Source organism: Podarcis bocagei (genome assembly GCF_964188305.1).
Source record: "Podarcis bocagei genome assembly, chromosome: 4".
Lineage (NCBI taxonomy): Eukaryota > Metazoa > Chordata > Lepidosauria > Squamata > Lacertidae > Podarcis > Podarcis bocagei.
In genome coordinates, this window is record NC_138128.1 from 65,787,749 (window position 1) to 65,801,978 (window position 14,230).

The window sequence follows — 14,230 nt, forward strand, 5'->3', positions numbered from 1 at the left end:
TTTCTTGCGAGGACAAAAAATGCCATGATTCATGTGGGGGCAAACCGCTATATATCGCCTTGCCTGCAGGATTTATACTGGCTACCAATCTGCTACTTGGCCGGATTTAAGGTATTGGTACTAACATGTAAGGCTGTATAACTCAGGACCAGGTTACTTGAGAGGATGTCTTTTTTTCTTCCAAGGGTATTTTACGAGCAGGTTTCCCACTTTATCGTCACGCTCTCAGTGTTTAAACCAGACTTGGACAAGATCAGTGTGCGTTTCATATCTGACTGGTGAATGAACTGAGATTTTCCTGATGGAAGCACAAGACTATATCCACCACAACACACTTCCATATCATGGGCTGGAACATCCAACGAGAAGGAAAGGTCAGGAATAGTAAAACGGGAAAGGAGAAAATAGCCCAACTCTAATACAAGGCCACTGGCTATTGAGAAAGGTATGGTGGGACAAAATAGAACTAATAGTGGGTGCTGTGCAGCATGGGAGACAGCAACTAATACCACACTGCCAAAGCAATGACACAAGCACCAAATATGGGAGTAGCAGGCATTCACTGGGTGGCACAGGCTAGTTAGAGGAAAAGCCATCCAATCTGCAAATGAGGATGCAGCCACCACTTCTCCCACCCTGTTTCTCCCCCAGTCCATTAATCTACACACCTTTCTCCACTGTTGGAGGAAGCAGGGCTCTCAATGGGCTGCGCAGCAGGCAGAAAGAGAAGGGTGATCAAGGCAGAAGAAGCCACAGCTGCATAGATTTGTGTTATTGTGGGGCTGTAAAAGGGCACACATGCTCTCTGGGTTGTGACCTGGCAACCCTATTTGGGGGCTTAATGCTAAATATAGCATAATGTTATTTAATCTTTAAATCTAGGCTACATATAGTATCTAGGTCCCATCTAGGTTCTGAATCAGTCAAGGAACTGCCCAGGGAAACATGTTTTTAAGGTGTGTTTAGGTCACATCATTAAAATACTGTAATGAATTGCTGAAAAATGTATGACGTAAGGCAAAATTTCCAGCACAATGTAATATGTAGTATGACCTAAACAAAGTCAATGCTACAAACTTATGTTCATAAAATCCGACAGGGCTCTATTTATGTTTTTACAGTCATAATGTAAGGGCTGTAATTTAAGTCAATTGATTTAAATGGGTCTACTCTCACTATGACTTAGTTGGAGATTGATGACTGCTGCAATTTAGGGTTGGGTGGAGTTAACATTAACCTATAAATTATTTCTCATACTTTCTATTACAGGAGATAATACTGTGTGGGCATGTTTAGGGCTTTTGTAAAAAGGACTATACTAGTCTTTAGTCTGTCTTGGTGGAGCTGATATTTCAGAGCTCACTAGAGTTTTCTAAGTGTTATTTTGGTTGAGCTGTGTAAAAAAAAAAAAGTTAAAATGTGGCCTTTTCATGATTGGTAATTATTTTTGTTGAATTTAGACTAGTTCACAATCCTTTCAGTATCTAAAGATTGCACCTATAGAATTGTGGAATATGTGAAATTTAAGGTGATTAGTTGGTGAGAACTGATGAATGAACTAAGGCTATATTCACATTCCTGTTTACTGTCCACTCACCCTGTTTCCAGTGCTGGGTTTTAATCCATGTTCACATGTTATCCAAAATACATGTCCTTTACCTGGTTCTAAAATACTTTCTGATGTGTTCTTTCTCAAACCAGTTTCACACTGATTGGAGTGCTTAAGCCCTTCCTAATACATCTCTAGCCAAGGTGTGAACGCCTCAGCATAGGGTAAAGATGGTGCATACGCAAACAGAAATTAATCTGACATTAATGAAGCCATGCTGATGTGAATAGCTGGGGGGAAAGAGCTGTAAAATTCACCAGAAAAAAGTGGTTTTGAGGTGGTATTGTGAACATACCCCGTTATCGAAGTGGCGGGAATCTCATGTTCTTTCCCATTATAAAGATTGTTATAGCACTCAGTATTTACATGGTGTTCAAGCTTAAAAGAGGCAAGAAGAGTGCAGCTTTGTTAGCATTATCTACTGCAGAGTCTCCTTGTGACGACACCTTCTATTTCTTTCATTTTTAGATTTAAAATGTGCTCAACAGTACTATATATATATATATATATATATATATATATATATATATATATATATATTCCAAATTTTTAACATTAATATATCAACTTAAAACACATTTTAACTTTTAGCTCTGCCAAGTTCTCCGCTTCCCTCCATCCATCTTCTAGTTTTCTAAGACATATCTTAATTCCACACAATTATATCATCACAATTCTACATTTTTCTAAAGTATTCAGATTTTTAAAATACAAGCAGAAAATTTATTCTTATAAACATTGCAAGTTTTATCTCAATCCTGCTAGTGTTTTTAAATGTGTACACTGATTTTCTATATATGAAATTAATTTACTCCAGTCTCTCTGGAACACTTGGTCACTCTGATTCTTCCCATCAGGTTTGCCAGTTCCACATAGTCTATCATCTTTTTTTGCCAATCCTGTATCATTGGTATTTATTTCCATTTTTGGGCAAGTAAAGTTCTTGCTACTTTGGTGGCATACATAAATACACTAATGTCTGGTCTAATCTGGATATTTTAGCCCCTACCATTCCCAACAGGATGGCTTCGGGTTTCTTAGGAAAAGTATATTTTAACCTTTTCTTTAACTCATTATATATGTTCTCCCAAAATGTTTGAACCTTATCACAAGTCCACCACATATGATAAAAATCTCCTTCTTTCTCATTACATTTCCAACATTTCCTATTTTTCATTCTGTGCATCTTAGCTAATTTAGTTGGAGTTAAGTACCATCTCTACATCAGTTTCATTGTATTCTCTTTCAAGACCATACACACAGTGAAATTAATTCCAACATTCCATAGCCTTAACCAAGAGTCAATTTGAATATTATGCCCAATATCTTTTGCCCATTTTATCATCATCATCAAATGTGCTCAACTGTACTTTCATGAGGGTGTGTAAGTTTGAGTTGCTTCGTTACGGATTTACTTTTCCCTTCTGAAACTGACCTAAAACTGAACTCATTAGCATGATATTCTCTCGTCCAGGGGCATAGTAGCCAATTCCTTCACCATAAATAGGCCAAGAGAAAGCCAAATGTAGAACTGCCATAGTAATAGTGCAATCCTAACCATGTTTATTCAGAAGGCCTGGAGTGCAGCTCATTCCTAGGACAGCGGGGTTAAAAGCACCACAGGTACTCAATTCCCCTCTGTAACTGAAATGGAGGCTAGAAATGCCACATGGGCATTTTTGGGGGAATAACATACAGTAGTAACATAAGAAGAGACTGCGGGATCTGTCCAATGGCTCGTCTAGTCCAGCAACCTGTTCTCACGGCGGCCAACCAAATGCCTGTGGGAAACCTGCAAGCAAGAACAGGGGACAACAGACCTATTTCTCCAGGAACTAACACATTCGCCGCTTTATTTTCCAAGTTAAGTTTATTTTCGGAGAAACCGGAAGAGTAGGGGGGAGGATATATTATTTCCCTTCATTCCGCGGATGGGAAACCGCTAAAACTACCGAGTCTTCCTTTCACCACCACCCCCATCCGGTTGGGCGAATGGTACTGCCCCGTAAGCATGGCCGCCGCCGCCTCCTCCTCAGCAGGCTCCGCGAACTCCTCTCCGGACCCCTGCTTGTCCCCTCCCCCGCGCTCCTCTTCAGAGGACGCTTCCCATTGGCTGCGGTCTGGCGTCCATGCCAATCAGGAAGCGGCTTCCATGGAGGAAGGGAATAAATACAAGATGGCTGCTCATATAAAACCAGGCGTCGGGCTTCTCCCTGGTGATGGGAGAATAGAGGCTTTAATCCGCGCGGGTGGAGTTTCTGGTCGCTACTGCTCGTACAGGCGGCCGAAGGGAGGAGGGGGGCGCGGGCCGAAGCCTCGCCTAGTCGCCATCCCGCCCTCGGGCCGCTCCGCGCTTCCCGGAGGCCCAGGCCGGGGCCCTGCCCCCGCTCCTTCCTGCCAGCAGCGCGGTGGCTCCCTGCCTGCTCAGCCGGGCCTTAGCTCCGTCTCTCCTTCGCCATGGCCGTCTCCAGGTCGGTGTGAGGTGGGGGGGGGAGGAGTGGGCTGAGGGGGCAGGCGGTCTCCTAAGAGGGTTTCCGCCTCGTTCTTCGTTTAATTGCTCTTTCCTCGGGTTCGTATAGTAGCCCGGGATATCGGCAGGCGCCTGCCTTTCTTACTCCGGAGGGACGCCTCGTGGGGAGGTGGCTGCTCATGGAGTCGTGGTAGGCAGGCACACCACCCCCCGCACACGCTTTTACTGTTGCTATTATTTATTGAATTTATATACCGCCCTATACCCGGGATTCTAGAAGCTTTGTGGAGTCTAGAAGCAAGGATGAGTGCAGGCGAAAGGAGCTTAGGCCCTGCACACACACATACACCCTAAAGTTAGGGACTCCCGAAGCTTTAAGGGGGTCGGTGGGTGGTAGGTGTCAAACTTCATTTCAACATAACTTTAAGTGAGTTTGAATAAAGGGCCGTGGAGAAATCTGATGAGACACACACATACAATTATGGTTTCTGGCTAAACGAAAATGAATGAGAAGTCATCAAGGCTGTTAGGTTTCCCTTTCTGAATGTGTGTGCCTGTCTATGCATGATGTGTGTGCACGGAGGCCTCCACTGTATACGAAGAAGTGTATTTCCAGTGTTTGAGCATCCTGGTGCATGAGGTCCCCACATCGTAAAGATGCTTTCACTGTAGTCCTAAACCAAATTAGGAACCTAGAAGCTGTTAATTTGTGGCCCATTATGTTCATTTGATCAGTGTTTTATTTATCATGAGTTTTCTTCTGGTTATTCTTTCTGTTAAGCAGCAGTGCTGTTACCTTTCTTCATGAAAAGCCTGATTTGAAAAACTTCTAGGAAATTGTCATATCCATCTAGTTGAGTATTGCCTACACCAGGGATGCAAAATATGTGGACTTTCAGCTGTCACTGGGCTAGAGTTCCTATTATCCCCAAATCTTGGCCATGCTGTCTGGGACTGATGATGTTAGACTACGACCAACACTGGGGGCAGGCACAGAATCTGTGTCTTTAGACTAATGACTGGTAGAAGCTCTCCAGGGTTTCAGACAGCCCTATTTGGAAATGGGTATTCCAGGCATTGAACCTGGGAACTGCATGTAAACCATGTGCTCTGCCTCTGTTATAGCCCTCACCGTTTTTCTGATCATGTAAATTAAAACCTAGCTGCCTTGTGTTACACTGGCTTGGCAATAACTAGTGAGCTTCTGCCAGCAGTTATTTACATAATTGTCTTGCTGTAGCTTGTGACGATACTTCTTGTTGTTTAGTCGTGTCCGACTCTTCATGACCCCATGGACCAGAGCACGCCAGGCACTCCTGTCTTCCACTGCCTCCCGCAGTTTGGTCAAACTCATGCTGGTAGCTTCGAGAACACTGTCCAACCATCTCGTCCTCTGTTGTCCCCTTCTCCTTGTGCCCTCAATCTTTCCCAGCATCAGGGTCTTTTCCAGGGAATCTTCTCTTCTCATGAGGTGGCCAAAGTATTGGAGCCTCAGCTTTATGATCTGTCCTTCCAGTGAGCACTCAGGGCTGATTTCCTTAAGAATGGATACGTTTGCTCTTCTTGCAGTCCATGGGACTCTCAAGAATCTCCTCCAGCACTATAATTCAAAAGCATCAATTCTTCAGTGTTCAGCCTTCTTTATGGTCCAGCTCTCACTTCCATACATCACTACTGGGAAAACCATAGCTTTAACTATACGGACCTTTGCTGGCAAGGTGATGTCTCTGCTTTTTAAGATGCTTTATAGAATCTCATAACTGGAGAGTTGGAAGGGACCACAAGAGTAACTTAGTCCAACCCCTAGCAATGTAGCAATTGCAGCTAAAGAATCACCAAGAGATGGCCAATCAACCACTGTTTTTTTACAGTCAGAAAGTTCTTCCTAGGTGGAATTTCCTTTCTTGTAAATTGAATCCATTGGTTCAGGTCCTAGCTTCTGGAGCATCAGAAAACAAGCTTGTTCCATCTTGCATGCAGCAGCTGTTCAGATCTTTGAAGATGGCTATCGTATCTTTTGTCTTTTCTCCAGGCTCAACATATCCAACTCCCTCAACTGTTCCTCTTAAAGCTTGGCTTGCAGAACCTTGATCCTCTTAGTCACCCTCCTCTGCAAGCATCCCAGCTTGTCAATATCCTTCTTAAATTGTGGTGCCTGGAACTGGACACAGTACTCTAGGTAGGGTCTGACCAAAGCAGAATAGAATGGTACTGTTACTTCCCTTGATCTGGACACTTTACTTCTGTTGATGCAGCCTAGAATAGCATTAGCTTTTTTTACTGCTTCATCACACTCATTTTAAGCTTGTGTTCTGTTAGACTCCTAGATCCTTTTCACATAGCTCTCTAGTAGAGCGTATGTTTTGCACAGAAAAGCAGCTTCATTTAAAGGAGTGTTTTTCAACTTTAGGTCCCTAGATATCCCATTATTAAGTTGTGGTTTAGTTATATACCATTTTTTGGCTCAAGGGCCACCTCAAGCTGTGAGCAGCATATTAATACCAAAAGGGTACAGTAAAAATACAATAGAAAACAATAGAAAATCACCAAATGTCCACCAATCACCTTGAGCTCATTATCACAGAGCAGCTCCCCAGCATTCTAGCTCTGCTGTTGGACTACAGTCCTCATCATCCCCAGCCAACTTAGCCAGTGGTAAGTGGGGGATGGTTGAAAGGATCTTTAGTAGCAAGTTGACAAAAGTCACTGGATATTTCAAATGTCTACTGCTAATTTATATTTGATTTTTTCCTGTGAACCATCCTGAGATCTTGTGATGAAGGGCGGTATATAAATCTAATAAATAATAAAATATTCATTAAATTTAGATCTTGCCCTCCCCCCCCCCAAGGGTCCCCAAGGTAATATCAGCATAAACAAAATAATACAGTGGTACAACAGGTTACATACGCTTCAAGTTACATACACTTCAAGTTAGACTCCGCTAACCCAGAAATAGTACCTTGGGTTAAGAACTTTGCTTCAGGATGAGAACAGAAATTGTGCTCCAGTAGCGCAGCGGCAGCAGGAGGCCCCATTAGCTAAAGTCGTGCTTCAGGTTAAGAACAGTTTAAGGTTAAGAACAGACCTCCGGAACGAATTAAGTACTTAACCTGAGGTACCACTGTATGCAGTAATTGTCTGTCATGAAATTCCAATGTCATTTGTATTCCCTATCTGTATTCCCTTCCAGGGGCCTGCACAAACACAAACTTCTTCAAATTCCACCTCAGTTTGGCAAACGAAGGTCTACCAGATCTCTCCCAGGAGAGAGAGGCAGGATGCCACCATCTAGAGGCAGGATGCCACCACAGGGAAAGCCCTCTCTTGCATTCCCATCCTCCTTGCCATCCATGGTGGTTTCACTATGAAAAGGGTCTCACACCCTGGTTATATACATTGTGACTCAGGACATATAGAGAAAAGTATTTTTTCAGGTACTTGTGTCTCAAGTCGTAAAGGGCTTTGTACACTAGTACCAGCATCCTGAATTAGGCCTGGTACTGTGCTTTCACTGACATTCAGTACAGTGCTTTCAAAATTGGGAGTGATGTACAATACTCTAGCAGCTGAACTCCCACATTCTGCACCAGCTGCACCTTCCAGATTGTTTTAAAGAGCAGCCCCACATAGAGCACATTGCAGTAATCTGTATGGGAGGTTATTGGAACATGGATCACTGAGGTCTAATTAAATTGTTCTAAGAAAGACCATAGCAGTTTGTTTGTTTTCCCTACTTTCTGTAACCTGTCAGTAAGGGTCATTTGCAAATTAGAAGATGATAGGTCTGAGTTAATCATGATATTCTTAACATTTTAAAGCAGGCATGGGAGCCTTTGGGCCTCCAGATATTGCTGAACTGCAACTCCCATCGTCCCTGACAATTAGCCATACTGGCTTGGTCTGATGGGAGTTGTAGTCCAACAACATTAGGAAGTCCATGGATTCCCAGTTTTAAAGCCACGATTTCCTGAAGTGGTTGTACATGTTTTATACAAACATTAATGCTCACTAGCAGCTAAAGAAAAATAGTCCCTTCTCATTTGAAAGGTTGAATTGATTGTTCTGCATCTTTTGCCCTAAGGTTTATAAGACATAAACCACTATCTTGTGCTGTTAGAAAATGAATGAGAGAAAAAATTAACCTATATAAGATTTTTATTGGCTTAGTTATGAAGCACCTACAATTTTGTAAACAACAATAGGTCTGGGAAAGTGGTGTAGGAGTTTGAGCAATTAAACATCCAAAGAAGACAGGAAACTATGAAGTAGGGAACCTTGTGGTCAAAGTGATACAAAAATAGAAACTGATGAATAAAATTGACGTCTTTGCCAAACAAAAAAAATTAGCAGTTGTCTATGGACCTTGTTGATGGATTTTCCATCTCTTTCTGTTAGTAATCACAGGCATAAAAGAGTTTCCCCCCGTCTAAATGATGGCTCATATGTACCTCATACTGTACATGAAGATGCTATTTTTAAAAAGCTGCAATTGTAGCATGAAATCACAAAGTAGCCACATCTTGATACAAATTCTTCAACTCATCCCTGCAAGTGTTGCATAAAGCACAAATTTTACATACCATGCAGAGAGAAACATAAGTTTCCAGCACAGAAACTACTGCCAACAGTTGCTGACTAGCCAAACATGGTGCCCCAATAACAGCAGCATTCTTGGGTATAACGAGACCCCCTTCAGCAATTATTGTAGCTTGAAATTGAACCATTGGATTAATTTAATTACATCCCCATGTAAGGCCAATTAAAGCCATTCTGACACCTGGCAAAAAAAAATCGAAAGGGTGAGCCTCTGTGTGGCTTGTACCTAGTTGTTCTTAAAATGACAGGTCCACACTGTCACTTGGTCTAGTGAAAATATTCAGAGACTTCGTTGGGAGTTTTTAAAAAGGTCTTATGTTACTTTTGTTAGGCTTTTAGATGGGGGGAACAGTGTTACTGTAAAAGGAAATACTAAGACTTTAAAATGGAGCAAAAATGCAAGAGACAACTAAAATGTATTGTGGTTCAGCAAAAAATATTGGTTCTTATATGTGTGTTAAATAGTTTTATTTTTTCTTGTAGTTATCTAGAAAATACTTTGACTGGTGGTTGTCAACAAACTCATTAATTGCAAACATTGTTTTGTTAACTGTGGTCCAGAATGGGTAGACTTCAAAGAAAGCACTCACTGTGCCTTTTTGTGGTATAGGTGGGTTTTTGTTCTAGTCTATTCTATACATAGTAACACTATTTCACTAGAATTTTGCTTAACTTTATTATTTAATTTTCCAAATTAGTAGATTATCTGGATTTCTCGGTAAAAGTATTTAAAATGGTTTCACTATTGACATATTCATTCTGTTCCACTAGGAGCCATATTGAGAAAACCAAGGGTCAAAGATATGTTAATTATGAATAGCAGTGTGTTCTTAAACTCTGCTTTAAGTAGGACTTGGTATTGTGGGAGCCCAAATCCACTGATTTGTATCTGTTCTTCCCATGCCTGGAACAAAGATCATTGTCTTGGTTCTTGTTTCCCATTCTGTGTCCTGCTTCCTCTTGCTCAAGGACACCCTGAAACTGACTATGCCCAAATGCCTTGTATGTGAAGTGATAGTGGATGGGAGTGGGAGGCAGGATATGGGAGCGGGAGGTAGGATAGATAGTTATCAAGTCTGTGATGGAATTGGTATTAATGGAAGAGCCTGAGTGCCCTCTCCCATGTGTCTCTACTCAGTCCTGGGAAATCCTGTAATTTCATTGATGTATCACGTATAGAGATGTAAAAATTTCTATAATTTTTAAGCCATAAGGAAAAACATTTCCCCAAGTCCCCCCCCCCCAATAACCAATTTTGGGGAAATTGAAATGTAAACAGTACCATTTAAAATTGAAATATAAACAGTAACCATTTAAAATCAGGAAGAACTGGTTAAGTAACAGAAGGGTAGCAGTAAATGGGACAGTCTTTCTCTGATGGAGGGCTGTATGAAGTAGAGTTTTCCAACGATTTTTATTGGGACCTGTTCTTATTGATTTCTTCATAAATGAGGTGAGCAGTGGGGCAGCAAAGTTTGCTGATGATACTTAATAGTTCAGGGTGATTAAAACAACAAGGTTGCAAGCATTTGGAGCTTCTTAGTTTGGAGAAAAGTCAAGTAAGTGTGGTGTGATTGAAGTATGTTAAATTAAGCATTGTATAGAGGGACTGGATAGAGAAAAGTTTTTCTTCCTCTCAAGTTACACTAGAACTCAGGGATATCAGTTGAAGCTCAGTGTTGGAAGATTCAGGACATCCATGGAGGTTAAGGCTATCAGTGGCTACTAATCCTGATAGATGTGTTCTACCTCCTCTGTCAGAGGCTGCACTCTTCTTCTAAACACCAGTTGCTGGAAACCACAGGAGGGGAGAGTGTTGTTGCACTCAAGAGTCGCTCTTTTGGGCTTCCCATAGGCATCTGGTTGGCTAGATTAGTCCTACACAAGTTTACTCAGAATGCCCATTTTGTTTAGCGGCACTTAGTTCCACTAAAAGGAAGATTGAGGCCTTGAAACTATAGCACTTTACATTACAGTCCTGTGCATGTCTATTCAGAAGTAATTAGTATTGAATTCAGTGGGGCTTATATTCCCAGACACTTCTGAATAGACATGCATAGGATTGTACTGTTTGGTAGCAGTGTGACAAGCATTTGAGGAATAGATGAAAAGGTCATCCACAAGGGAGGGGGCAACTCAAAAGGACATCAGATGCAGTGCACTTGCTTCTGGTATCTCAAAACTAGTTCACAACTCACCCGATGGAGACAACAATTCATAAGAAAGCAAAGGCCTTGTGTGATCTTCTCATGAAGGTTGCAGCACTTTCTAGTTGCAGAAATACAGGTTAATTTGTGTATTGCATATGTCTACAGTATGGATAGGAGTTCTCAATCTCTATTCCTGTAATTGTTGCACAGTGAGGACTCCTGTACATGGCAGAATGTTTCTTCTGACAATGGGCCTACATGGATCCTGAGATAATTGTTGGAGACCCTTATCTGAGTATCCCCGCCAGCAGAAAGTTGGAGAGTAGCAGCAAGGAAGAGGCTTTTCAGTCACCCTGAACACACACAAGTTAAATGTGCATATGTTGCAGGCTGTACTTAGTTATAAGTATTTTAAGTTAAGTAGTCCATCACTGAGCCAACATCTGCTCAAGCAGCCATATAGCATAAGTGCTATGCTAAAAATGACTATAAAGTAAGTTTACTACATAGTAAAAAAGAAGTGAGAATCAGCTTACAAATAGAGGCAGAGAGAAGATGCAACAAACCTGGTAACCACAACTTGCTTTACAAAGTAGTATACTCTGTAGTTTGCTTTGGGCAGATTGTGGAGTTCTTTGTGCAGTATTTCAGTTCACACTGTCAAGTATAATGAGTAAAAATGTTCAGAGACAGCATACCTTGTTTGAAGTCAACCTGATGTTAAAGATCTGGATGTCTGTATGGTTACATTTCACTGTGACAGAAATGTGACTGAATCTGAATTGTTAGTCTAGTCCAGGGGCAGTCAACTTGGTCCCTACCGCCCACTAGTGGGCGTTTTAGGATTCCAGGTGGGCGGCAGGGGATTCTACGGCACATGTTACTGCAGCACTGGTGGGCGGTAAGGAAATTTTACCATCAAGAAAGATGCATTAGTGGGCGGTAGGTATAAAAAGGTTGACTACCCCTGGTCTAGTCCCATGGTATTTAAACTTTTTTAATATAGTCAGTGCAATGCACTGTAATTAGTCATGTGATCTTTAGAACATAGGCTGCCTCAAAATTTGCAGATACATCTTTTAAATATTTATTTTCATTTTGTCATCCATACTAGGCTTGATCGTCTCTTTATCTTACTGGACACTGGCACAACGCCAGTCACAAGGAAAGCAGCTGCACAACAACTTGGGGAGGTTGTGAAACTTCATCCACATGAACTACATAATCTCTTAGCCAAAGTAAGCATTTTGTTGAATATTTGATAATGTTGGAGCCAGGATTAGGCAGAACAGGGGGAGGGGCACCACCATAGACTTGGTAACTCCTCAGCTGCTGTGTACCAGGATGAGGGGGCAGAAGTTGCTCAGGTTCACCTCTGGGACTGCTGGATTGATTCTGCCAATACACCAACACCTTCCTGACCTTGTTGCCACCCTGCCCTCCCCCATACTGGTGTATGGCAACGACATCAGTGCTGGAAAGCCTGTTCTGCAGTAGCACCACTCTCCATTAGCCTGTTATAGTTGGAGGTATTCCTTGTCATCAAAATGAGCCAAATGTGAATTTCTGTAACCTGGTGACCTTGCTGTTGTTCTCTTGTAACCTGGTGATGGTGGAAGGCCTTAAGTTAGAATCAGTTGAATAATACCGAAATACATTTAATGGTGTATTTTGTTAATTTATTTAATAGAACACTTTGATAGCATATAAGTCTGTGTTAGAATTCTGTATTTACAGGGCAATCCTGTATATGTCTGCTGTGAATAAAGTTTTAGTAATGTAGCTTATTCCCCCAAGAGTGTGGGTGTATGATTGCAGCTTTAATTGATAAAGCCTCTCTGCATAGGGGCTGTTTGTTATGATACTAGTCGTAAAACACTTTTTAAGGGAAGATCATTACTGAAAATCCACAGAATTTATTTTTTGTGGAACACAATCATTTAGTTCCTCCATGGCATTTTTATAAAAATAACAGAAGTAAGTTCAACATATTGCAGACTTCTTGTAAATGGGCTGTCCAGCCTCTGTGCCACCCTTGCTTCTGTCCTGTGGTAGGTTAAGGAAGTGACTTAACATTGTCAGTTTCTGATAATTACAAATGGCTAGAGTGCTATTGTACTCTGTTCCTGCTTTTGGACTTAGAGGGGTCTAGTTGGCCACTGTAACAACAGGATGCTAGACTAAATGGGCCACTGGCTGATCCAGCAGATTCTTAAGTTCTTACTGAATATCCTCTGTAGAAACAGATGGTTTCAGGAAGAGCTGAGATGCAGAGAGCCTCATGCTGTTGAACTATTTTTGAGTAAAAATAGCTATTAAATCCTTAAATTTGTTAATCTAGTGTTCTGTGTAAGTAGCAACCCTATGAATTTCTGGAAGAAAAGAGAATTATGTCAAAAGTGTCCACATTTTTTTTAAAAAAGCTAGTTGAACCAGACCATTGCTTAACATGTATATATCAAAAAGTAAGTGTGTGTGTGTAGGCATTTATAAACTACTAATAATTCTTTTAAAAGCAAGTGATATATAACAGAAGTAAACTTGATAGGCTATTGGGATGTAAAGATAATGGTGATCTGCGTTTGATGACCTTCTATTTCAATGACTAGCTTTTAATCAATCATACTTTATAAGCTCTTGAGTGTTGTCCAGAATATTTGGTGGCTGCTGAATTTAATTACATCTGTTTGGAAACAAAGAGCATAATGAATTCATTTTTGAACTTCTTAAAGGTATTGATACACTTAAGGAGTACAAACTGGGATACCCGCATTGCAGCTGGACAAGCTGTGGAAGCAATAGTGAAAAATGTACCAGAATGGAACCCAACTCCACGACCAAAGCAAGGTGATCCCAAGAGAACTAAAAGTATTACTGTGAAGTGGGCTGGGGAAACCCAGCCAGATGGGTGGGGTATAAATAATAAATTATTATTATTGTATAAGTACATTTTTGTTAAACCTTGTGCGCAGCCATCTTTCTAAACCTGCTTTGCAACATTGTATGTTTGGTTATTAACAACAACAAAAAAGTCATAATGGAACACAATTTCCCCCTCTCTACTGAGAAGTACTTTATGTGGCTGTTACCTAGTCTTTCACTTTGCTTAGACATGTGTAAAGCTTCAACCCGTTAGTGAAGCGATATTGAATGGCAGTTGTATATTTTTGAACCAGTTACTTCGGCACTAATCTCATTCTAAGTTTTTTTGTTAACCTTTACCTAGAACATGGCTGCGAAAGTCCAGTGGAAGAATCCTCTGCCTCTGATCGGTTGCGTTTTGACCGATTTGATATCTGCCGACTTCTAAAGCATAGTGCTTCTCTTCTTGGGTCTGCTGGTGCAGAATTCGAGGTTCAAGATGACACATCTGGTACTTGCTCCTTTAATACATTAACTGTG

The 14,230-nt window shown here is 41.3% G+C and overlaps 1 protein-coding gene across 1 annotated transcript in view; it reads left to right on the forward strand.

Annotated features, from left to right (window-relative positions):
- Nucleotides 1–3,553: 3,553 nt before the first annotated feature.
- The window catches only part of BTAF1 (B-TFIID TATA-box binding protein associated factor 1), a 38,234-nt gene continuing 27,557 nt past the window's right edge, over nt 3,554–14,230 (forward strand). The window contains exons 1-4 of the mRNA XM_081192203.1: nt 3,554–4,080; nt 11,943–12,066; nt 13,561–13,675; nt 14,055–14,201. Coding sequence (XP_081048329.1) covers nt 4,067–4,080; nt 11,943–12,066; nt 13,561–13,675; nt 14,055–14,201 — 400 coding nt within the window. The 5' untranslated portion in view covers nt 3,554–4,066. The remainder of the gene's footprint in view (nt 4,081–11,942; nt 12,067–13,560; nt 13,676–14,054; nt 14,202–14,230) is intronic.